Genomic DNA, 23,839 nt, shown 5'->3' on the forward strand with positions numbered 1-23,839 from the left:
CTAACTCCTCCTCCTTCGACCCCTCTTTTGCCTGAACATCCCTATGGAGAAGTCGAAAAACATCCACAAAGGCCCCTGACCATATCAAGTTCTTCGTTTTTTCGGACAAATGAGACCCCAAAGGCATCCCCACCCCAGAATAAGGTAACTTTTTCGGTAGGATACTATCCTCCGCAGCCTGTGGGGCAACCATTCCACCATTCCCTGTAGTAGAAACTTCTTTGGCAACTTGCCCCATAGGAACATTCGAAAATACCGGCCGCTCAAGCCTCGGTGCCAGAGCGACTCGCTCAACCACAACCCCATCCCCAGTAGAAACATTCGAAATTACAGGCCGCTCAAGTCTCGGAGCCAGAGCGACTCGCTCAACCACAACCCCATCCCCAGTAGAAACATTCGAAAATACCGGCCGCTCAGGCCTCGGTGCCAGAGCGACTCGCTCAACCACACCATCTCCCGTACCAATAGATCTTGTACTCTTCACCGGGAGACTCTCCCTAGGTTGCCACACAGACCACCACCCATCCTTACCTTTTGGCAATTGCTCTGACTGCAGTGTGACAGCCCCACGATCCTTCTGCGAAGGTCCAGACCTCACTGCCCCTCGTACACCTGCATGGTCCGCTCGAGACTCCTGCAAAACACGAGAAACAGTGGGTTGCCCCATCCCACCCCCCTGGGCCCGTGCTGCCAAAAGCCCAACATTTGATTCTCTCAATTCCCCTTCCTCCAAATCCTCCCCACAAAAACTCCCACAGAAAGCTTCATCAGAAAATAAAACTTGGTCACTGCCACTGGGCATAGCCCCATCACCAATACCCCCATCATAAAACTGCCAATCAATAGGCTGAAAGCTGTTTACATTTAAAACTGTAGAAGAGCTATCCGCTCCAGATAGCCCCCCGTGAAGCCCACCACTGGAAACAGCCGTGTGGACAGGTCCCGGGCCCGTAGAAACAGCCGACAGCCGCCCGGCCGAAGGCGCCGCATGAAAACTGCGGCCGCTCAAGCCAGACAAAGAAGAGGACCCCGCAACCGGGTCCCCGAAAACGAAAACGCCATCTCCCCCCGAGGAACGAGCTACCGACGCCAAACCATGGTCGCCCACCGTCCAAGGCGCAGGGCCACCCAAACGGCCACCCGGCCGACCCCTGGGAACCGGAAAAAGGGTAGGACCCGTGCCTGTGGGCGCCCCCTTTTGCAACGAACCCCTCCCACTCGAAGCCAAGGGGGTGGTGGTGGCAGACCCCAGGCCAGACACACCGGTGTCCATGGACTGTGCAGCTGGGGGTGGCAGCCCAAAAGTGGCAGCACCCGCAGAAAGTACAACATCAGCAGGGGGCGGGACGTCAGGGGGAGGGCAGTCCGGCAACTCGTCCGGCAGGGGGCGGACATCAGTCCCATCCTGGGGCGGAAAGCCAAAAGAGGGGTGAGGAGCAGTACCAGGCCCCGGTACGGCGGGGGAGAGCAGGAAACATTGCCCGTTTAGCCACAGGTAAGGCGAGGCCCCGTCCGACAATAAGGGAACCGCAGAGGGGGGGACAGGGGGCACCATTGCAGGGGGGGGGAATTGCACACGCCCAGGCCCATCCAGGCTCCGCCCACGCTTGGGTCTAGGGCCCGCCTGAGGCTTCCCCGACTTCCCCCGGGCCATCCCGCTGGGGCTCGGAGCCTGTCGGCCCGCCGAACGGCCCCTCCTCCCCCCGGGCGCCCCACGTGTGCCAGCACTAAAAAATGGTAAACCACATACCTGCTGGGAGGCGCCCGGGGCATCCGGCGTGGGTTCCACATCAACGGCGGGCAACACTAGCCCAGGCCCGTCAGCCGGCATCGCCGCCTCTCCGTCCTCCTCTTCCTCCAGGCCCTGCGATAAGCAGGCTTCCACCGCCCTGGATACGCCCTCAGACGCCTTGCGAGGGGGGCGAGCCATGCCGACCCACGCCTCCGCCGGGACACCCGGCCGCAGCAAGTCTTCGCGCCCCGCCTCACACAGGATTTGCACCGCTCTCCGGACCTCAGCCGCCGCCTCCATGCCCAGGACACAAGGTAAACCACGAGCGCCGCAAAACAAACCTCCCACCTAGCCACCCGCTACGCAGTTCCCAACCGCCAGGCTGACTCCCTTATATCTGTTCCCTAATCAGTCCCCACCTGATTTCCTGATTCTCGCGCGAACCTACCCAGGAAGAGACCGGCTCGCGCCTGGCTCTCCTTGGGTCCCCCCTTGTACATACACAGCCGTCAACTGGAGGGAAAAAATATGTGTTAGCAAAGTAAATAGGTTTCACCAAAAAGGCCTATTGTCTTTGTTATTGCTTGTTTGCACAGGTTTTAATGTGCTTTGAACAGAATTCACTGTGATCAGTATGGAATATGAATAGAAGGGAATTAGAATGGAAAACATTTGGCATCCACCTCATTCGATGGTAGTGTGGACATGTTGGTCATTTGTGCACAGCAGACACATACCCCTAATGGAAAAACATCCACGCCAGTAATGGCAAATTGCATGAAAGTGTTGATGTCACAAGTATGTGATAAAGTGTGATTAGCTGCTCAGAATACAGAGAATGAACAACTTGCATGGACAAATCTGAGCAAGACAGCCCCCACAAAGATGTAAGCTCCTGAGTTTGGGTAGGGTTAGGGATATATATTTAATCCAGGAGTCTTGTGATTTCTGAAACTACCTTTGGTAATGAACAATGAGCAATTTGCAAATTTAAATTCTACTACTGGGCGATCCATGGATGTTGAAGGTGGGATTGAGGAACAGGAATATATGACAATTTCAATCTTTGCTCTTTTTGAAACCTAGCACTATTAAGTAATAATGTCAAATCTTGAGTTCTGTAATGCCAAGAAGCGAATGCAGGAATAGGTGATTTATTAGGTAATACTTAGCAAGGTAGCAGGGCAAGGTAAATACCAAACTGAACATACGAAGAAGCTCTGGTCACAGGACTGCAGAAGATAGGGGGTGGTTGTAAGCTGAGACAAGGTGAAAGATAATAGACAAGCAAGAGTAAAAAGGGGAAAAGGATTTGTCCAAGTAAGGAATGCAATAGTAAATGACAATGACTCTCCTGGTACCTTAGGAAGACCCTTGAATTAATTCCAACACATTTCTCTTAACAACAATCATACAGCAACGTCATAGCTAGTATCCGATGTAATAGAGATCGTTTTACTCATTTGTTAACTTATTGGAAAAAAACTGAAAACGATAGACCCCAAAGGACCTGAGCACAGCAACTGAAGTCATACCCATACCTGAGATAAGCAGAGGTAATAAAGACCAAGCCAGAAGACATACTGTAAACAGATAAGGGGCTGCAACAGACAGGGGACTGATTATTAAATGGAACCAAAACTAGTGTAGGAAGGCTGGAATTAGCAGTCAAATGTAATTTGCTGAGAATGGCAAAAAGATATTATCACTAGTTGTGTAATGTTTTGAAGGAGTCATAAAATCATTCACTGAAATTAAATTACATTTTAGCTTTGACAACTATTTGTTTTTAAAAATTCATTTATTTCAAGAATTGATTAGCTTTACAGCATAACCAATCTTGGGTATATATAACTAAGTTTAGCATTATTTACTTGTTGTGCGAGCAAATGTTATCTATATCAATAATTTTAAATGGTCTATGTTAAATTATTATTCTATGAAAAACTATTTGCTACGGGAGACTTGCAAAACAAACCAGTGTTTTCTGTCAACTTGGCTGAAATAGACAATTCGCCCATGTGGGTGGAATTTCACTTCACTCCAGCATCATAATACTCTTTAATCTTTAGGATCTCACAAAAAAAGTTTTATAAAGGGGTAGTAAATGGACCTTTGGTGTACGGGATGTGAGCTGGAATTAAGAAATGATGTGAACTATTAGTATTATTTTCCATCATGCGAAGCAAATAGTAGGGAATCTTTAGTAAAATCAGTGAAATGTATTTTTCTATTTGTAGGTTTAGTTACATTTGTTTTGGCCTTTATTAAAAACTATAAACAGGAGAGAATCAGTGTTTTGTTTGCAAAACGTGCAGTCTTTTTAACTCCATTTTTAACATAAATCATTCAAACGAATAGGCGTTTCCTGCCTCTTGAACCAACCCAAAGAATTTCTAACACCAACTACATTTAAATAAAACAGAACAAAATGAAACAAATTGCTTTACTGATCGTTATGTTTTTTTTGTAGGAGACCACGTCATTCCCCTCTTCATGCCTCAATGTGGGGAGTGTATCTGCTGCCAAAATCCAGAGAGCAATTTTTGCCTGGCGAATGAGTAGGTCTCAGTTTTTTTATGTACTCATGTGGTATTTTTACTTTTGTACTTACCTATATGCTTTATGTTAAAATGTAATTTAATGTTGTGTAACTTTCACAGCCTTATTGGTGGCCGTGGACTGATGGCTGACAACACCAGCAGGTTTTCTTGTAAAGGCAAAGAGATTCGCAACTTCCTGAGCACCAGCACCTTCACGGAGTACACTGTGGTGAACGAAATATCTGTGGCCAAAATTGACTCGGCTGCCCGTCTGGACAGAGTGTGCTTAATCGCCTGTGGATTTTCCACTGGTTATGGATCCGCAGTGAACACCGCCAAGGTGAGAATACCATCGATCCCATGGGAGCCACTTTCATAAAATTATTGATGGTGCCTTAGTGACATGATCCAATTCTAAATAGCAATTTGGAAGAATTGTAGTTGAGATGAGAGTGTGACACATTTATCCGCTTATGGAATGCAAAATATTGTAATCCTTTTATGATTTTGCACTGATGTTAATTGATTGGCAAATCTCTGCTTCTGCGCCCTCTGCTCATACACTGCCCTGTCTACTCACTGCCACTTCTGTTCACCAGCAGTGACTGATGATCTATAAAATTGGTGGTGTGCTACAATTCTTGTCCCAAAGTCCAATTAGTGAGTGGAACACGTGATCCAGATTTCTTCAGATTTCTTCTTTTAAGAGGAGAAGGGGTTCTCCCATAAAACAAATTGAAAAACATTAGGTGACATAAATGTTCACTTATGAGATGTTTCAATACTTTCATGGTGTATCAAGGAAGCATGGGTTACCTTGAGTATACCGGGGCCATCATTTTGTGATGGTGTCCCATATATGTCAAATCTACAGCCAGTAGTTCACTCTCAGCATTTAGTCATGGGAGTATTATGTGGTATGGCAGGGGTGACTTACCATATCATACTAGCACAATACACAAAGATGGACCCCGGGTACTCTTTCAGTACACCTGCTCTTAGTCCCGTTAGAGTGGCAAAGAGCAGACAGGATACTTAGAGACATATGTGTTAAGCATTTCACATCACCAACAGGGACGCATAGGTGCATTTTAGTTGTCAAACAAAGATGTCAATCAGGCTTGCAGTTTTTTAACTGGTACCTTAGCACACATGTACTTGCAGGTCGCGTTGAGCAAAACCCTTGGAACTTAAGCTTGGAGCTGGCCATGGACCAGGAGCCTCCAGGAAGTTCTGGTCTAACTGGCTTGGGGGGCTCGCGTGCAGAGGAGCTCTTGGCTATCCGTGGTGCTGAACAGGATCCACGACAACTGGTGCGGCAGGCGTGTCAGAGAGGTTGAAAACAGATGCTGTATCTTTACAAAAAAGACACTCGGGTGGCTGATTTTACTGGCAGCTTGATCTTTCCTTTTCAACCATCGAATAAAGTAGGTAGTAGTCAGACTGACCACCAACAAGCCTTGGCAACGGCAAGCACATTGGCAAATGCAAAAACCACAGGTGATGGACAGAATGCAGAACAATGTCATACATTCACCCCAGTACAGAGATCTGGGCCTAAATCCATCGTTTTTTTGCACTCCACACCACCCCAGTTTAGACATGGCCATATGCAAATCAGTCTGACCCTGTGCCTCATGGGAACAGTCCAGCCCGAACCGCCAAGCCATGCCTTCCCTGGACCGGAAACAAGCTTCCGAGGACCGGTTTCTGGCATTCCAGCCATTTTCAGCCCAGCTTGCTTGAATTCAGTGGTGTGGAGTGCATGGGACTCACGTCTGAGCATACCCATCCCACTCGGGGTGACAAATGCAAAAACCACAGGTGATGGACAGAATGCAGAACAATGTCATACATTCACCCCAGTGCAGAGATCTGGGCCTAAATCTATCGTTTTTTTGTACTCCACACCACCCCAGTTCAGACATGGCCATATGCAAATCAGTCTGACCCTGTGCCTCATGGGAACAGTCCAGCCCGAACCGCCAAGCCATGCCTTCCCTGGACCGGAAACGAACTTCTGAGGACCGGTTTCTGGCATTCCAGCCATCTTCAGTCCGGCGTGCTTGAATCCAGTGGTGTGGAGTGCATGGGACTGGACTGTTCCCAAAAGGCAATGGGAGGAATGTTTTTCCTTGAGGTGTGTCCTAGCGTTAGGACTGTTTGTTGCTAAGTCGGTTTATTGTGCACACTACGGCCACTGGTCATGTGCCAGTAAGCTGAAACATTTCAAATGTACCTGGGAAAATTGACACAGTTTCAATGTTGCAGAGGATAGCATGTATAAAATGTTGTGTTTTGTCGAACTAGGTTGACAGCCAAGGTCACTTTTCTGTATGCACTTTTAGTCATTGTATCCTGCCTTCTAGCTGGATGAGCACAATCAGTTGCATGTTAGGCGACTGATTGAGCCACTAGTAGTGCATAGAAAATACTTCTGAAGAACTGGTGTTCTGTTTCTGGTCATGTATACCTTAGTTGTGAATGTCTGGTCTTATCTGATGCTCCCCCTTTGTTGTGCCCTGCTACAAAACATTGTGGTCTTTTACAAGATGGACAGTGTAAAGGCGGACAGGCTGTGTATTCTGACATCATTGGTTCAATATTTCCATCCAGAAAGCTGTAATGCTACTTTACAGCACTTAATCTTTAGGAATTTGAGGTGTTCATTTTGTGCACATAATTAGGCAGTCACTCAGGTGACAACTCAGACCCTCAGGGAAAGGCATCCATATTACTAGCAAGCTAAAAGGATGTTCCAAACCTAAGCAAAATGTTGAAGAGATATGTACAGAAAGCAGAACATACCAGGTGTTTAATGAATACAATAAACTAAAGAAAGCATGTTTAACATTAGAAAGCAAGATAACCTGGTTAATATTGCTTTAATCCTAAAGGTTGTGTTTGTTTCACATTGCACAAGGTTATTACTAGTTCTAATGCAGTCCATTAATACTCTTTATGTAAGGTACTCTTTGTTTTCAAATATATATACAATATGTATAATAAACTGGTCTGAGTATGCTTCCTCACAATACCTTTCACTCTATATGGTCCTTGGCAGGGCTTGAACCTTTTCAAGACTGGTTATTAAATGCCAATACACTGATTATTGGGTCCTAATAGAACCTGATTGAGATGCTGTTCTGTGTTCTTGCGATATTCAGGTTGTTGTGCAATCTGTTTTTTCCTCCGTAGAGTACTATCCTATCTTTCAATGGCGTCCGGAGGATAGCTCATGCGTGGTGACTTGCTGGTGCATACTAAGAAACCAGACAGCAGGATTGTTGGAAGTGCTTTATTTAGTTATGCCCTCTCTGTTTACGTCAACTATTACATTACTTGTGTGGATCTAGCCTCACACATGTCTCCTTGAGCCCTCATCTTTAGTTCCAGTTTCCCGTCCAAGGCCCCGCCCAGGAAGTTCTGTCGTCTGGTAATTTGACTGCTGACTCCTTGCGCAGTCAATCCCGCTATCAGCAACATTACTTTTCCCCTACACTTAAAAACCAACTACATTTCTTGGAGAAGTCTTTTGGTCTTCTTGCAGGTTCTTTTGACTTGCCTGAGGCCTGTCTGGTTCCATCTGCCCTGGGTGGATTCTGTGTGTGTTCTTCCCCATTTTCCCACTCTGTGACCAATGTCCTGCTTGACTTCCCCTTCTAGTCCTGATCATCATGTGGTCTAAAGTAATACACATTCTGGGTTATCTGTTTGCCTCGGCTCTTGGCAGCAATCATTGTTCTCTTTGTTTTAACCACTCACAGTGGGTCTTATCTCGTGTCCGTCTTCCTTCAGGGCCTTTTGATGTTTACCAGAACCCAAACACCCTTTTGAAATGTCTACGGCTTTGGTGTATTTTTATATTTAATTTTCCCTTCTGTGTCTCCTTTGTTTTTGTGTCTTGCACCCTTATTTCACTGGGCAATTTGTAAATGCCCTTGGTTTAGCTGGTGATTTCAACTTGGTATTCTGATCCGCAGTTCCTAATCATACTTGAGGGTGGCAGGGTATTGTGCAGTGGTGCTGTGAGGGTTGTTTCAATCGGCTCTTAGGGTTATGTTTAGCACTTGTTGCAGTGGTAGGTGTCCACTTTCTGCTTGTTGCATCACCATCTTCGGGGTCCCATGAAACGCTCCACCATACCAATTGTATTGGGCCAAAGAAATCCATTGCAATGGTTTGCCATGTGTATTCCGGTAGCCCGGACATTTTAGTGGTGGTGGTTTTGTTTTTTATTGCTAATTGGCACTGGTAACATTTCTTGAGCAGGTCCTCGACCAGTTAGTTCAGGCACCTGGGAACCTTACCTGATCTTGCAGCATTCTTTCTATCACTACCACTCCCCTGTGTCCTTTGTGCACAAGATCAATGCTTCTTGCCCGTAGTCATATGGGAATTATTATCCAGGTGTCCCTCATCATTATGCCTCTTGGGGTCACTGTCAATTCTTGGTGTATTTGCTAGAAAGCTGATAGGTCTTTCAGGTTTACTCCTCCTTCAACTGAGTTTTTGTCAATGTATCTCAATTGCCCATTTTCTGTCAAATTTCTCATGTCTGTCAGAGTACCTTCAACTGCTTACTCAATGATATCCAGTGACACTGATAGTGGTGCTACATGACTTATTCCAAAATCTAGGTATTATTTGGCTGAAGATATTGCACATTTCTTCAAAGTCAAGAGAAGGCAAGATCTATAATCTGATAGGTTTGTATGTTTCCCGGATTTGTGTCAGATGAGGTCTGAGTATTCTCAGTGCCATTTTTGCTTGGGGGTTTCCAAATATTGTTGTGAGCGTTTGGTGATCTGTTATTATTTTGAAATGGTTCCCAAAAATGAAGATTCGGTAATGTTCACATGTTCAAACTACATCAGTGCCCTATTTTTCTGCTTGTGAAAAGGATCTTTCAACATACAACATACTACGGCTGCCATCTGATAACCTACATCGCTCTTCATCATGTCAATGTGGTACGAGGGCTTCTAAACCAACTGGGCCAGTGTCCACTGTGAGATCTGTGTGCTACGTTGGGTCAAAGGTGACATGTTAGTGGCACTGCTGACCCTCTTTTTGATTTCACGAATGCTTGTTAACAAGCAGATGTCTCTTATAATGTGTGGTTGATTTGTCAGTTTCCCCAGGGCAGTGATTAATGTGACATAATTCTTCATGTACTGAGCACAATACCTCGCCATTCTCAGGAATTACCTGACTTTGCCTACATATTTGGGTGCATTTGTCTCATTTAGCACTTTAATTTTGTCTTGCTCTGGTCTCATGCCGGGGTTTGAAAATATATGCCTGTAGAATTTTATCTGAGTTTTGTGAAATTCACACTTGGACAAATATAAGATTAGGGTGTTTTTTTTGGAGGGCTCTGCACACTTGTTCTAACGTGTGACTGTGTTCTTCTGTTGTTGTTCTTAACACTATGATGTTATTTCTGTAATTTTGTTTGTTAGTGCCTGGACTGATGACTTGTTGGATGCCCTCTTGAAAGATTTCTGCTGCTGATGACATTCCGAAACTGAGCCATTTGTAGCGAAATGAATCCCAAGTGTGTGGTGAATGTTGTGAAATATCTAGATTATTAATGTACTTCTAACTGGTGATACTCTTTGTTGAGGTCCTGCTTCAAAAATATCTGTGCTCCATTGAGAAGTGCAATTATGCCAGATATGTGTGGTCTAGGGTGTCACTCCTATTGGATAGCTGTGTTGGGCAGCCTCATGTCTATGCATAATCACATCTGTCCTTCCCTGTCTCACTTGGGTAATATCACCAGTGGGGATACGCATAGTATCGGTCCTTGTGGCCTTTCGATAATGTTGGCCGTTCTGAGTTCTTGTAGTTCTTCCTTCACCACTTTTTTGGCAGGTGAAACAGTATCCAACTTGATCTGATCGTTAATGTGTAGGCAAAGTCTTTCACTTTCCCCAGTCCTGTGAATACTTTTGGATGTCGACTCACACCTGGTGGAACAACTTCGACCATATACAGTTCTGCAATAAGCTTAAGTTGCACAGCAGTGGGTAGGCTGATGAGACAGTCTGCCAGGCCTTGACACATCCACAACATGTATTTCTGTTTCCGGGGTTCAATCTTTGTATAGGAGTGTTTCTGTGAATTTGCCTAGACATCGAATTAGTTTCTTGGCCATTCATGTATATACTTGTACTTTGCCTGGGTGCAGTTTGGGTTTTGGTTTCATCCTATCATGTTTTGCTGTGCTAATGTACTAATGTATTACAATGGTGTTCCACTGCCTAAGATGAAACTAGTGCAGAGGCTTCCCATTGCGAGTTGTATACTTGGGTATTTTTTCTTTCCTCCATCCGTGGGGGTAACACGTATTCATCACTTTCTTTTTTTTTTTACCAGTTACTTATATTATTTTATTTTATTTTTTAAATGTTTTTATTCACAATTTTTTTAACAGTTATCCCCCCCCCCCAAGACCAAGGTATTAAATCATACCGTACAAAAAGCATGTAAAAATAAAGATAAGAAGAGAGAAAACATACAGCAACCAAAAAAAAAATAAAGAACCTCGCCACAATAACCAATCAAAAAATACATACAGAAAGTACATTAAGTAACTCAAATTAAGCTTCCCTAGGTATGGTTTTGTATCCACTGAAGTAGTGGTCCCCAAATCTGCATACCTCTTTTCTTTTTGTTACTGCCCTTGGTTTTATATATTCCCACCTACAAACTACATATCGCTAATAATCTTGTCCTCCATTGTACAAAAGCCGGAGGGTTTTGATCAAGCCAAGAAGAGGCTATGGAGAGTCGGAGAACAGCCATAGCTATGAAAATCAAGCTTTGCATATATATAGGCCATTGGTTATTGGCTACTCCTAGTATGATTTCTTCGGTTGCAATAGACATTCTCACGTGAAAAATCGCTGATAAAAAGTCAGACATTTCATTTATCAAGTTAGATAATGTGTTACAGGAAGCGAACATGTGAGTTATATCAGCTGCGTATAGTGAACAGCGTGGGCATTTTGTTCCCTTTCCTGATGTCCATTTTGCAATCTTATGAGGTGTATAGTAAAGGGAAAAAAAAGTTTTATAAAATTATGCCTGTAATTTTATGGACATAAGACATGTTTGCGATAGTTCATACGCGCGTTCGGCAATTGAGGGGAGAATTGTTAGTCTGATCTGCCAATCAGCTAGCTGTTTGGCCATATCATCTGGGAAGTTTTCACTCAAAATTGCATAAATTTCCCCGATTTTCGGGGTGTTTGGCCTACATATGGTTTCTATTGTGGTACTAATTTGAAATTTTTCTCTTCCCCCTTCTTTTTTTAACAAATAATCCCTAATCTGAAAATATTTTAAAAAATCCCTATGGGTGATGTCATATTCCGACTGTAGCTCTGAAAAGCTTTTTATGCCACTAGGTGCAAAAAAACAACCTAATTGGTTAATCCCTGCCTCTTTCCATCTAGTCATACAGCTATCCTGAAAAATTGATGGTAAATCATTATTATGGTTAACTGGTGTGTAGCATGAATAACGGCTCAGTCCTAGCAGTTTTCTTATATTGCTCCAGACTTTGTAGATGCTATTGATGTTCTTAAGTTTGACTTTCTTGAAATAATTATCATTAACATGTCGCCAAAGGCATCCCTCGCACCCTGCTCCCAGAATCAATTCTTGCGGAGTTGGAATAGGGTGATTGCTATTTTCTTTAGATATCAAGATCTTACTATATCTAATTACCGTTGCCCAGTAATATAGTTTGAAGTTAGGCATACCTAGTCCACCTCTTTCCTTAGGCAGCATAATCCATTTGAATGCACGTCGCGGTTTCTTAAAACCCCAAATAAATCTGGAAAAACATAGTCTCAATGATTTTAAACTGTTGGGGGGTAAACTCCAGACATATGGTACGAAAGAAATACAGAAATCTGGGTAGGAAGAGCATTTTAATGACATTGCACCTTCCACCAATTGTGAGATGTAAATTATCCAGTCGGGTTAGTTCTTTTCTGGTACGATTAATCAGTGGGTCAAGGTTAAGCTTCACAATATTATCTACCTTTGCACTAATATTAATTCGGAGATAGACTGCATGGTCAGTTACCCTGTTATCACTCATCCTGAGTTTATCATTGATGACAATCTGGGTTTTCCCTGAGTTCAATTTGTACCCAGAAACCCTTCCAAATCTCCGGGCCTCCTCCTCAATTACTCCCAGTGCTTTATTGGGATCACAGGTGACCAACGCGATATCGTCCGCGTATGCTAAGACTTTTGTGTCCTGATTAAATACGCTAATAGGAGCCACTAAGGGATGATGTTCAAGTTTACGGATGAATGCATCAATGTACACAGCAAATAGGAGAGGTGAGCAGGGGCACCCCTGTCTTGTTCCCCTAGTAATTTTGAATTTCTCCGAGAGGGTCCCATTAATCATGACACTGGCTCTTGGATCCACATATAATCCTTTGATGGCTTTAATAAAGCCTCTAGTAATCCCGCATCTTATCATAGATGCCCATAGGAACTTCCAGGAGACCCTATCGAACGCCTTTTCCGCATCCAGTAGAATTAGCGCCATAGGGTCTCCTGTTGTTTCCGTGAAGTCAAATAACGAGATCACTCTTTGTGCATGATCCGTTGTTGCTCTCCCTGGGATAAACCCATGTTGTCGAGCTGAGACTATTTTATAAATAATTGGCGCTAATCGGGCGGATATGAGTTTCGAATAAATTTTGGAATCCCCATTTATCAGTGTAATGGGTCGGTAGGATCCCATTTCGATGGGGTCCTTGTTTTTTTTCAGAAAAACCATAATTTTCGCGGTTGACCAAGAAGGAGGTGGATTCCCACCCTGAAAAATAGAGCTGAATAATTCCACCATAATAATTCTAAGTTGATCCGAAAATTTCACAAAAAATTCCGTAGGGATCCCATCTATCCCCGCTGCTTTGCCATCTGTCAGTGAATTCAAGGATAGCAGATTTTCATCCCACCCAAGGGGCTTGTCTAGGTTAGCCTGATCCTCTTCATCCAGACAGCTGCCCTCGCATTGCTCTAAATACTCCTCCGGGTTCCCTTGTTCGCTGTCTGGTTCTTTATATAATTCTTGATAAAACCGCTGAAATGCTGTTCTAATTTCGGATGGTTCAGTTCTCAGCCCTCCATCTAGATCTTTAATACTTTTTATAATATTAGCTGTTACTTCTTCTCTTGTGCGAACCGCTAGCTGATGCCCAACCTGTTCGCTAAGCTCATATGATTTCTTTTTATATATTGTGGCTTTAGTAATAGCTTTCTCTATCAAGATCTCTGACACCAAAATTCTGGCGACTGCCACCCGTGCTACTTCATCCGTTATCTGCCCACTTTGTGTCGCATGAATTAGGTCTGTCTCTGCTTTACTCAGGTTCATTTGTAATGTAGCTAGTTGTGTCTTTCCGTCTCGGTTGGTTTGGACTGAGAACTGAAGAGTTTCACCTCGAATGCCTGCCTTCCTAGTATCCCAGACTATCTCAATCGGTGCACTACCCATATTTATTGCCAAAAATGATGTAATCCACTCCCTCATGTGTTTACAGTAATTTTCATTTCTTAAAAAAACCCTTTCAAACGTCCAGGTCCTCATTGTAGGGCTACTTCTCTTACATGTTACGTTTAATTCTAGTGGGTTGTGGTCCGATAGTCCCTTGGCAATTTATTTATGGTGCATGTGTTTTTCATAGAATTGGAGATAAGCATGTAATCCAATCGCACATGACGAGAATGTGGATAGGAAAAGAATGTGTACCCATGGTCTCCTGGGTAGTTCATTTGCCAGGTATCAATCAGCCCGTGTAATTCACATAGCTCCTTGAATGCCCTGAAGACCCTGGGTTTCCTCCCTTTGTATTTGTATGCAGGGTCCTTTGACCAGTCCCCTGGTAGATGTAAAATAAAGTCCCCGCACACAATTAGGGGTAAAGGCCAGTGTACCAGTTCATTAGTAATACTACTCAGTCCTTCTGGATCATCTCCCACATTGCCATATACTGTACATATCGTCATCTTGCTTTCCCCATTATTATATTGGCATTCCGTGATGGCCCATCTTCCAAATTTATCAGCTATTGCTCTTATAAATTGGAGGTCTCCCCCTTTCGCTAAAATAGCTACCCCTTTAGTTCTAGTACCCTGAGTTGAGGCAATTATAAGTTTATACCCTAATGTTTTTAATAAGTACTGTTGACCACCCTCTATATGCGTCTCCTGCAGACACACTATGTTTGATTCCATTGCTTGCAGCCCCATAGCTACCTTCTGCCTATTCTTTATATCATTCAGGCCACATATATTCAATGTAATAATTCTTACCCTAGCCATCTCGTTGATTCATTCTTCCTGTAGGTTTCCTATATGCATATTTTTGGCGCCTACTTTTCTTTTTTAGTATCTTTTTTCTTTTAAATCCCTTTTGAGCGATTTCTCTCTTGATTGCTGCCCACCCTGTTCTGACATTTTTTCTACCTAGGTCTTTCCTCCCTCCCCCCAGGACCACCCCCCACCCTCCCCCACTTTTGAAGCCGCCAAGCTCAATCCTGAGCTCGTGTGATAGCGTCTGGTCGACCGGACTCCACCCTCCACATCCCTCCTTCACTCCTACCTTTGTACTTATATAGATGCACCTTGTGCCCAGTATAGAATCCTGTATAGGGTCTACATTAAATATACATAAGACCATAAAGCCATTGTACAGACATTGTACAGACGTGTGAGATATATGTTTTAACAGTTTCAAAACCTAGCTATTGATGAGGTTAGTTAGAGAATCTTGTATCTCATACAGTCAGTTAATCCAGTAATCTTTCATAGTATAAAAAGGTCTTGTGTGAAAGAACAGAAATAAAGATAAGAGAGAGGGAAAAAAGAAAAAAAAAGGCAATACACCTATCGGCCGCAAAGCAGCATGCCAGTAATTGAGGAGAAAGAAAAGAGAGAGAGAAGAAATTAAAAAAGAAGGAACCCAAAGTTTATTAATGCTTTCCTTTTGTCCCCGTTTCCCCAGCAAGGATATCTTTCAAAGCCTGTTCGGCCTGAATCTCTGAGGAGAAAAACATAGTGCGTCCCTGTGATATTATCTTCAGTTTTGCTGGGTTTTGTAAATAAGCAAGGGCCCCTGTTTTCTGGAAGGGGGTAATCAGCTGTCGCAGCCTCCAGCGTCTTTCCACTGTGGCGTGTGCCAAATCTGGTTTAGCAAAAAAGGTAAACCCCTCCCAGTTTCTTTTTTTGTTTGGTCGGGCCAAATCATACACTGCTTGACGCAGCAAAAAGCTACCAAAAACAATCAAAATGGCCCTAGGAAAGAGTTGTTCCTTGCGGGGCTGTTTGGGTTGTGCAGGTGGGAATCTGTGCACCCTTTGTATCTCCTTGTCCCAGTCCCACCGTGTTAGCTCTGGGAAAGCGTTTTGGAACAGTTTGATAATAAAGGCTCGGATATCCCTGCCTTCGCAATTCTCTGGAATCCCGAGAATGCGTAGGTTGTTCCGTCTTTGGCGATTTTCAGCCTCTTCAAGTTTCCACATGATATCGCCAAGCGTTTTTTCCTGTGAGGAAGCCGGGGTTTTCAGGGAACCTACGGCGGCTTCCAGTATTTCTGTTCGGGTCTCTACTCTGGTCATTCTTTCAGCAATTTCTGTGCATGTTTTGCCAATTTTTCGCATTGATCCTTGAAGTTTCTTTGCTGCAACTCGTACCACTCGATTCTCAGACTTGACCTCATTGTGGAATGTGCTCAGTGATTGTAGAATTGTCGCTAGTGTAGGCTCGGGTGCTTGCTGAGGCTTCCTCTTTTTGTTCTGTTTCTCTTTACCATCTATAACTTCATGCCCCGCCGTTGGAAGTAGTTGTGTATCAGAGTAGTCCCAGCGGAGATCGGTATCATCGTTATCATTATCATTCTCGGTATCAACCTGACGTGTAAGTTTCTTCCTGTCAGAGAACCTTCTTTGTTTTTTAAGAGTTTTTATACCTTCATGCTGGCTGCTTGTTGAGGTATCAGCTTCCTCTGCCTCGCTGCTGTTAGGTAAGTCTGACGATTCGGAGCTGAATGACTCCTCATTTACTAAGAAGAAGTCTTCCCTGGGGGTCGGAGGCTGATATCCTAGCTCCATGGCGTCGTGAAGGACCATCCAAATAATTTTAGATTGTAGGTCCGTTTGACTCGTTTGACCCGCAGAATCACATTCCTCTCTGCTCTGTGATCCTAGCTCAGGGGGGTTCAGAATCTCAGAGACTAGCTTGTGCTCTGTCTGCTCCTCGGTCTTTTCTGGAGTTGTCTCCTCCAGATCTGTAACCCAGACTACTGTTGTGTCGCTACTCACCCCCCAAGACAAGCACACCTGCACCTCCTTATTTAAAATGTTATCCCTAAGGCCCATATTAACTATATCAGGTGGGTCTTTTAGCTCATTTTCCTCCACTCCCACTGTGTGACCAGGCTTTGAGACACATTTAAATATGGGTTCTGGGGTGAGAACGCCACCCCGGTCCATCTCCTGTTTTTTAGGAAAAAGTTTAGTTTGTTTTTTGTCCGGTATCGCTGTACACTGAATCAGCTGGCATTTGGGAGTTTTGGGAGTTTTCCCCCCCGAGTCTTTGATCATCTTACCGGGGCTACCGGAGTTGGCATCAGGCTTCGCCTTCTCCTGCCCTGCTTTCGCGTGGTCTCTTTTCTCCTGTCTGCCAGCTGCTGCGGGGCTGGACACCGTTCTAAGCTCCTTCAGTCGGGCTCCACCGCAAGCGGCTGCGATTGTGCACGCTTCTGTTGGCTGCTTCTCCTTCCCCTTAGTTTCGTGGTCGCTTAGCAACCAGGTCCGGGCTCTGATACTGACGCTCTCATGCCTGCCGGCCAGTGCTGTCAGCAGCAGTCTTGCGAGCGTCTCCCAGCGCGAGCCCTCCTCTGACCTGCATCTGCGGCTCAGCCCGGCTGCCTCACTGCGGCTCAGCCTGGCTGCTTCATTGAACGGCCTTCGCGTCATGAGGCGCGGGAGGAGCGTGATTCTATGGCCCTGACCCGCTACCCCGGGTGCGTTTCTCGGGCATCACTTTCGGAGCTCCGGAGCGATGTGGAGGTGAGCAACTCCGGTCCTACTCAGCCGCCATCTTGCTTCTGTTGTGATCTCGGCTGCCATCTGATAACCTACATCGCTCTTCATCATGTCAATGTGGTAGGAGGGCTTCTAAACCAACTGGGCCAGTGTCCACTGTGAGATCTGTGTGCTACGTTGGGTCAAAGGTGACATGTTAGTGGCACTGCTGACCCTCTTTTTGATTTCACGAATGCTTGTTAACAAGCAGATGTCTCTTATAATGTGTGGTTGCTTTGTCAGTTTCCCCAGGGCAGTGATTAATGTGACATAATTCTTCATGTACTGAGCACAATACCTCGCCATTCCCAGGAATTACCTGACTTTGCCTACATATTTGGGTGCATTTGTCTCATTTAGCACTTTAATTTTGTCTTGCTCTGGTCTCATGCCGGGGTTTGAAAATATGTGCCTGTAGAATTTTATCTGAGTTTTGTGAAATTCACACTTGGACAAATATAAGATTAGGGTGTTTTTTTTGGAGGGCTCTGCACACTTGTTCTAACGTGTGACTGTGTTCTTCTGTTGTTGTTCTTAACACTATAATGTTGTTTCTGTAATTTTGCTTGTTAGTGCCTGGACTGATGACTTGTTGGATGCCCTCTTGAAAGATTTCTGCTGCTGATGACATTCCGAAACTGAGCCATTTGTAGCGAAATGAATCCCAAGTGTGTGGTGAATGTTGTGAAATATCTAGATTATTAATGTACTTCTAACTGGTGATACTCTTTGTTGAGGTCCTGCTTCAAAAATATCTGTGCTCCATTGAGAAGTGCAATTATGCCAGATATGTGTGGTCTAGGATGTCACTCCTATTGGATAGCTGTGTTGGGCAGCCTCATGTCTATGCATAATCGCATCTGTCCTTCCCTGTCTCACTTGGGTAATATCACCAGTGGGGATACGCATAGTATCGGTCCTTGTGGCCTTTCGATAATGTTGGCCTTTCTGAGTTCTTGTAGTTCTTCCTTCACCACTTTTTTGGCAGGTGAAACAGTATCCAGCTTGATCTGATCGTTAATGTGTAGGCATACTGCAAAGTCTTTCACTTTCCCCAGTCCTGTGAATACTTTTGGATGTCGACTCACACCTGGTGGAACAACTTCGACCATATACAGTTCTGCAATAAGCTTAAGTTGCACAGCAGTGGGTAGGCTGATGAGACAGTCTGCCAGGCCTTGACACATCCACGACATGTATTTCTGTTTCCGGGGTTCAATCTTTGTATAGGAGTGTTTCTGTGAATTTGCCTAGACATCGAATTAGTTTCTTGGCCATTCATGTATATACTTGTACTTTGCCTGGGTGCAGTTTGGATTTTGGTTTCATCCTATCATGTTTTGCTGTGCTAATGTACTAATGTATTACAATGGTGTTCCACTGCCTAAGATGAAACTAGTGCAGAGGCTTCCCATTGCGAGTTGTATACTTGGGTATTTTTTCTTTCCTTCATCCGTGGGGGTAACACGTATTCATCACTTTCTATTCAAGCTAAGGATGTTGAGCTGTCAGTTGATGATCTAAATGTTGACTGCTTTGGTCCTGATCCTGGTTGTGATGCATGATCTTGATGTGCTGCTGCTCCTAGTTTCTCTCACCCCACATGCGTGATGCTGTGTTTCATGGTCTTTTGGGTTTCTAGTTTTTCCTTGATGTGATCCCTTTCACATCTTTTCAAAATGATTATCCTTTCCACATTTGTGACACTCCTGTCCCATTCCTGGATATGTGCAATCATGTGTGTAACACTTCTTTTTCTTTCTTGTTCTGTTGCCTTTTTTTCTGTCAATGAAGAACTCTAGATATTCTGCTTTGAGTGTAATTCACGTGAGACCCTTTCTGTGAGTAGTTAAATAACCAGAATGATTGTTCTCTCTTCTCAGCCTTCCCTTCTTCAATCCTCTTTGCTTGCGCTTCAGCGTGGAAATTCAGTCAAGTCAATTTGTTGATGTCTTCCATGGTATAACTCTTCCGTCTTAATCAGTGTTAATTCTAACTGAGACCCTTCCCTGATGTGTTGTAAAATTCCCCCTTCATTTAGCTGAATTCACAGTATTTGACCAGCCAACGCAATCATGTGAAAAATCACCCATCGGTCTTTCTTTTCCTGGGATGGCAGATTGAATGTCTAGCGCTCGTAATCAACATTCTTCTTTGGTAGGAATTTTGCGTGTAGTGCTTCACATACTGACAAGTAAGTCGATTAATTGGCTGGTGATAGTTCCCAAATGATTTTGCGGACCTCCTTCCTGATAAGCTTCCTCACTGTAGATAGGATTTGCTTTTCATCTTTTTCTCCAGTTTCCTCAATAAAGTTGTCATAATCATCTAGCCACCCCGGCTTCCGATCCAATTGTGTTCCCTGATGAGAGGTACCTGGTCTTGCAGTTGTAGATATGATGCTGACCCTCTGCCTGGTTTTGTCTTGGGCAACATGATTTCTTCAGTCTCTTTGTCTTTATCTTGTGTTTCTTTATTTTATTAACTCTTTGTTTTGTTATCTTCACCTGTTTTTGGTGAAACCTAGCCTTTAGCTGGCAGGTTTGGGGCCTTTCATTGTTTCACCTGACTGTAAGATGGCATCTTCAATTGTTTACGATGGGCACCTGACTTCAAGATGGTCTTATCCATGTTTGTAGGCAGAAGGTAACTGGCTTCAGTATGAAATGTTTGTTTACATTCTTCAGTCTTGACTCAGTGCACTATTCTGCCTCTTAATTGCTGGGGCCATGCAAAGGTTACTTTTGTGCTCATTGGTTTGCATTTTGTTTTGCAAGACCGTGCAGTAGCCTTCTGCACTCATGCAATGTGGTCGCACTTGCTTCAGTGAGTGGTGCTGGAGGAAGACTGCTGCCTGTAAAGCAAGGGGCAAAGTCTTTTGCTTGGCAGTGCAGTCACGTCACTTGATTGAGCGCACCACTGTGTTCAATGATTTTGTTTAGCTCTGTCTTTGACTACATTTGAATCTTAGCATATTGTTGCCTCTACACCTCCTCGCCAGGGAATGAACCTAACTACTATAAGCAGCAGTTCATTTTACAGAGAACCTGTTGAAGCTAGGTTGAGCACCTCAAACTGGTACTACATATTGAACAGTATTGTTTGTGGGTGATCCCTTTGAAGTCACAGAGCAAAACAAAAATGTGATTATGAGTTCAGTAATAGTAACATTGTATTGCGACATTACTGGACCACACAATGTACAGTTCGTTTTTGTATTATCTACTGCATGTTACACAAATTTAGAATTTGAGGTACGGAGATACATCGATTTGCCCACAACCATGTGATCTTTGTTCACATGACGAAAGCAGGATTGGTGCCCATGTTGGCTGTTTCAATGTGAAAATGAGTACATTTTAATATAGTGATAAAAGCTGTTTCTTGAAGTGAGAGCTAGGACACAGGAACCCGTGGCCGATTAGCATATTAAACCCTTGCCCCAGCTTTACTGTTCAACAGCAGGAAAAGGGCCTTTTCGACAAACTGCAGAATCCATTTATCAGAAGAAAGAGGACCAAAAATATTAAGGCATTTGCCAAATGCAGGTCTGAAAGTCAGGATTACCTTCCTAAATACGAACAGTTGGGAAGTTTGAAAAGCTTTCATGGGGGTTCTAGACATTGTTCCCTGTTTCTCTATATGACACCTTCATTTACCAGACGCATCCATGTCAACTGATACACCAGGTTCCACCCCTGGGTTTCCTGTTTAACAAATAATTGTTTTCATGTGTATAAATCCAATTGATGTGGTTTAAATTAAGCAAGACTACAAATCTCAGACTGCCTTCTGTTGTTGAAGAAAAGCCTGATGCTGTCTCGGATAAAGCCGAGTCAAATGGTAGACCCAAAAAAATCATGCTCAGCAAAATGTCATGTACTTTTATCCTTCTCTGCTATTGGAGGTACTCAACCTCCTAAAAACAGAACAGCTGCTGAACCGGTGACCACTGATTGTTCTATTCTGTTCTGTCCTTTCTCAAACCAGGAAATATATTTTGGTATTGTGTGTCTTTGAACCATTATCCAAGTAGCATACCAAACAATAAACAAAGAAAAACAGCATTGATCAGGACAGAAATGGAAAAAAACATACATTTATGAAGTTAAAGTCTATTGACATCAGATTTTACACGTCCTTTGAGTTTCAATGTTTGGAATTAATCCCTTTTTTCCACTTCCCAGTGGTATGTTAGAGGGGCTGGGTTAAACAAACGCTTTTAAGCTTCAGGGAGACATGAGTCTATTGTAGGTGCGTTTCTTGTCCATGGTAAAACTTGACACAGGTGATGGCACTTCCAATTGGTATCTCCTAGGACCTGACTGTATGCAAAAGAATTAATTGATTTAAGAGAAAAAAACATTTTTCATTACCCTTCTCAGCTTGCTCCTATTTAGTGCTGCTGTGCTAAGGAATGGGTAAGAGATAGACAGATTCGTCTATCTGGCACGTGAGAAGGAAGTATAGAAATTCTGCACAGAACAGAGGCCCTGTACAGCTAGGAAGTGGATACATCAACAGTGTGCCTTCACAGGCAGTGGATAGGAAGGGGAAATACTTGTGGTACCCTTGGTACATATCTCCATAATGATCCCCTCTGGCTCTTAAAATGTGGGTTTTACCCTCAGGTGTGACGAGTAGTGGGTTGAGATCATATGTGTACATGGCGAGACAGCCCCGGGAATGAGAAGTGTTACCTCCACATGGTAAGGCATTGAGGCCATTTATGCCTGTTTCTTTATGCCTTTTTATTTAGACTGAGTTTGACACTTTGTGATACAGCTTCACAGGCAGAGTATGCATGGGGCATGAGAGGCTATACCTTTGCACCTGGGGGTGGCACTGGGTTTTGATGTCCACCCTGTTCATGAGGAGGTTGCATGGGCATTTGAGGATGTAGTCAAACATGTGCAGTCTACACTGGGCATTTGAAGTTATGCCTGTTCAAGCGAAACCTGCTTATGTATAGGGAGAAGACGCACTTGGCATTTGAGGCTAAATGTGCACATTGGGAGTTTGCATTGGACATTTGAGACATACCCAGTGAATGTGGAAACTCTTGTCGGCAGTGGCACCTTAGACTATTCTTGTGTATTTTAAAGCTGAACTGGGAATTTTATGCTACAACTGCACACTGTGCAGTTGTAAAGGTCACTGGTGTCTAACCCTGTGTGCTATGAGTTCAGGGTAAGTATGTTAATGTATGTTTGAGGGTCTCCCTTTGTACATGAGGTTGCAGTGGGCATATGTGTGTATGCTTAGATATATGAGGCTATATTTGGTATGTGTGAATTTTCCTTTGCAAATGATTGTTTTCCTTTATTATACAAGGAATGTGACTATTCGCTAGAAGGTATAGTTAGTGGTTATGTTTTACTACGGGGACAATGGGTAAAAGATCATGAGATGGCACCTCCTGCAATGCCTTTGGGAGAGAGAGGACTGATGGTAGTAAGAATTTGGTTACTAATTGCGGGGATGAAGCTCTACTCAAGTAGTAACCACACTCCTTATCAGAGTGACACACCATCAGAGTGACGTACCAAGCAAACCCCAAAATAACATATGAGCAACCCTCTGGTAGCTTGGCACAGAGCAGTCAGGCTTAGCTTAGAGGCAATGTGCAAAACACTTATGCTGTATTTCAAACAATTATAAAGTTTAAACACAACACAAGAAAAATCCCACACTAATGTAGACAATAGAGTAGAATGTATTAAATAATTTGACACCAAAATGACAAAAATCTAATAAGTAGAAACAGAGATATGCAATTGTAAAGAATTAAGTGAAAACAGCACCAAAAAGCACTATGCACTACTCGCGGATATCTAGTCATGCAAGAACGGGAGAAAGTGAAATGTTCAGGCAGACTGCGCTGGAGACCGAGCCATATACAGGGACCAGATTAATCCAGCTGAAAGAGTTACCTTCAAAGTCCAGAGCAACGAGTTTCATTTGTGGTGGAAGGAGCCATGAAGAGAAAGGACAGTTTAATGGATAGTCATCAATATATATTAAAGAAGAGCAGGCTGGACGTTGCTGACGGTCGTCGCTGTATCGCAAAGTTCCTGTCAGCATCCAGGACAGTCCTTGCTGGAGCTTTGTGTTGGTGTCACTGCGAGGTGTTGATGCTGTTGCGCAAAGTGCAGACCTCACATTGCAGGGCGTCATTGGCCGTCGCTGTACAGCAGAGTGTTGACCTCACTGGTATTTCGCATTGGTGTGCGACTCTGGCAGCAAGATCTTGGCACAAACAGGCCTGTTTGCGAAGAGCCCATAAACTTCAGGGGAGCTCAAATGAGGCCACACCAAGGGTCCAGGACTTAAGAGACACTAATTGGGGGTCAGGAACTCACTCCAGCAGAGGCCAGCAGGGCTCAGGCAGGCCCAGGCATCAGGTCAGCTGGGCAGTTGTAGGGAGCCTCTGGAACTTG

The 23,839-nt window shown here is 44.0% G+C and overlaps 1 protein-coding gene across 1 annotated transcript in view; it reads left to right on the forward strand.

Moving 5' to 3' along the window:
* Positions 1–23,839, forward strand: part of LOC147727341 (alcohol dehydrogenase 1-like) — a 239,924-nt gene that overhangs the window by 160,230 nt on the left and 55,855 nt on the right. The window contains exons 4-5 of the mRNA XM_086961424.1: positions 4,206–4,293; positions 4,396–4,615. Of these exons, the coding sequence (XP_086817550.1) occupies positions 4,206–4,293; positions 4,396–4,615 (308 nt within the window). The remainder of the gene's footprint in view (positions 1–4,205; positions 4,294–4,395; positions 4,616–23,839) is intronic.

Source organism: Lissotriton vulgaris, chromosome 3_1, assembly GCF_964263255.1.
Source record: "Lissotriton vulgaris chromosome 3_1, aLisVul1.2, whole genome shotgun sequence".
In the NCBI taxonomy this organism is placed as follows: Eukaryota; Metazoa; Chordata; class Amphibia; order Caudata; family Salamandridae; genus Lissotriton; species Lissotriton vulgaris.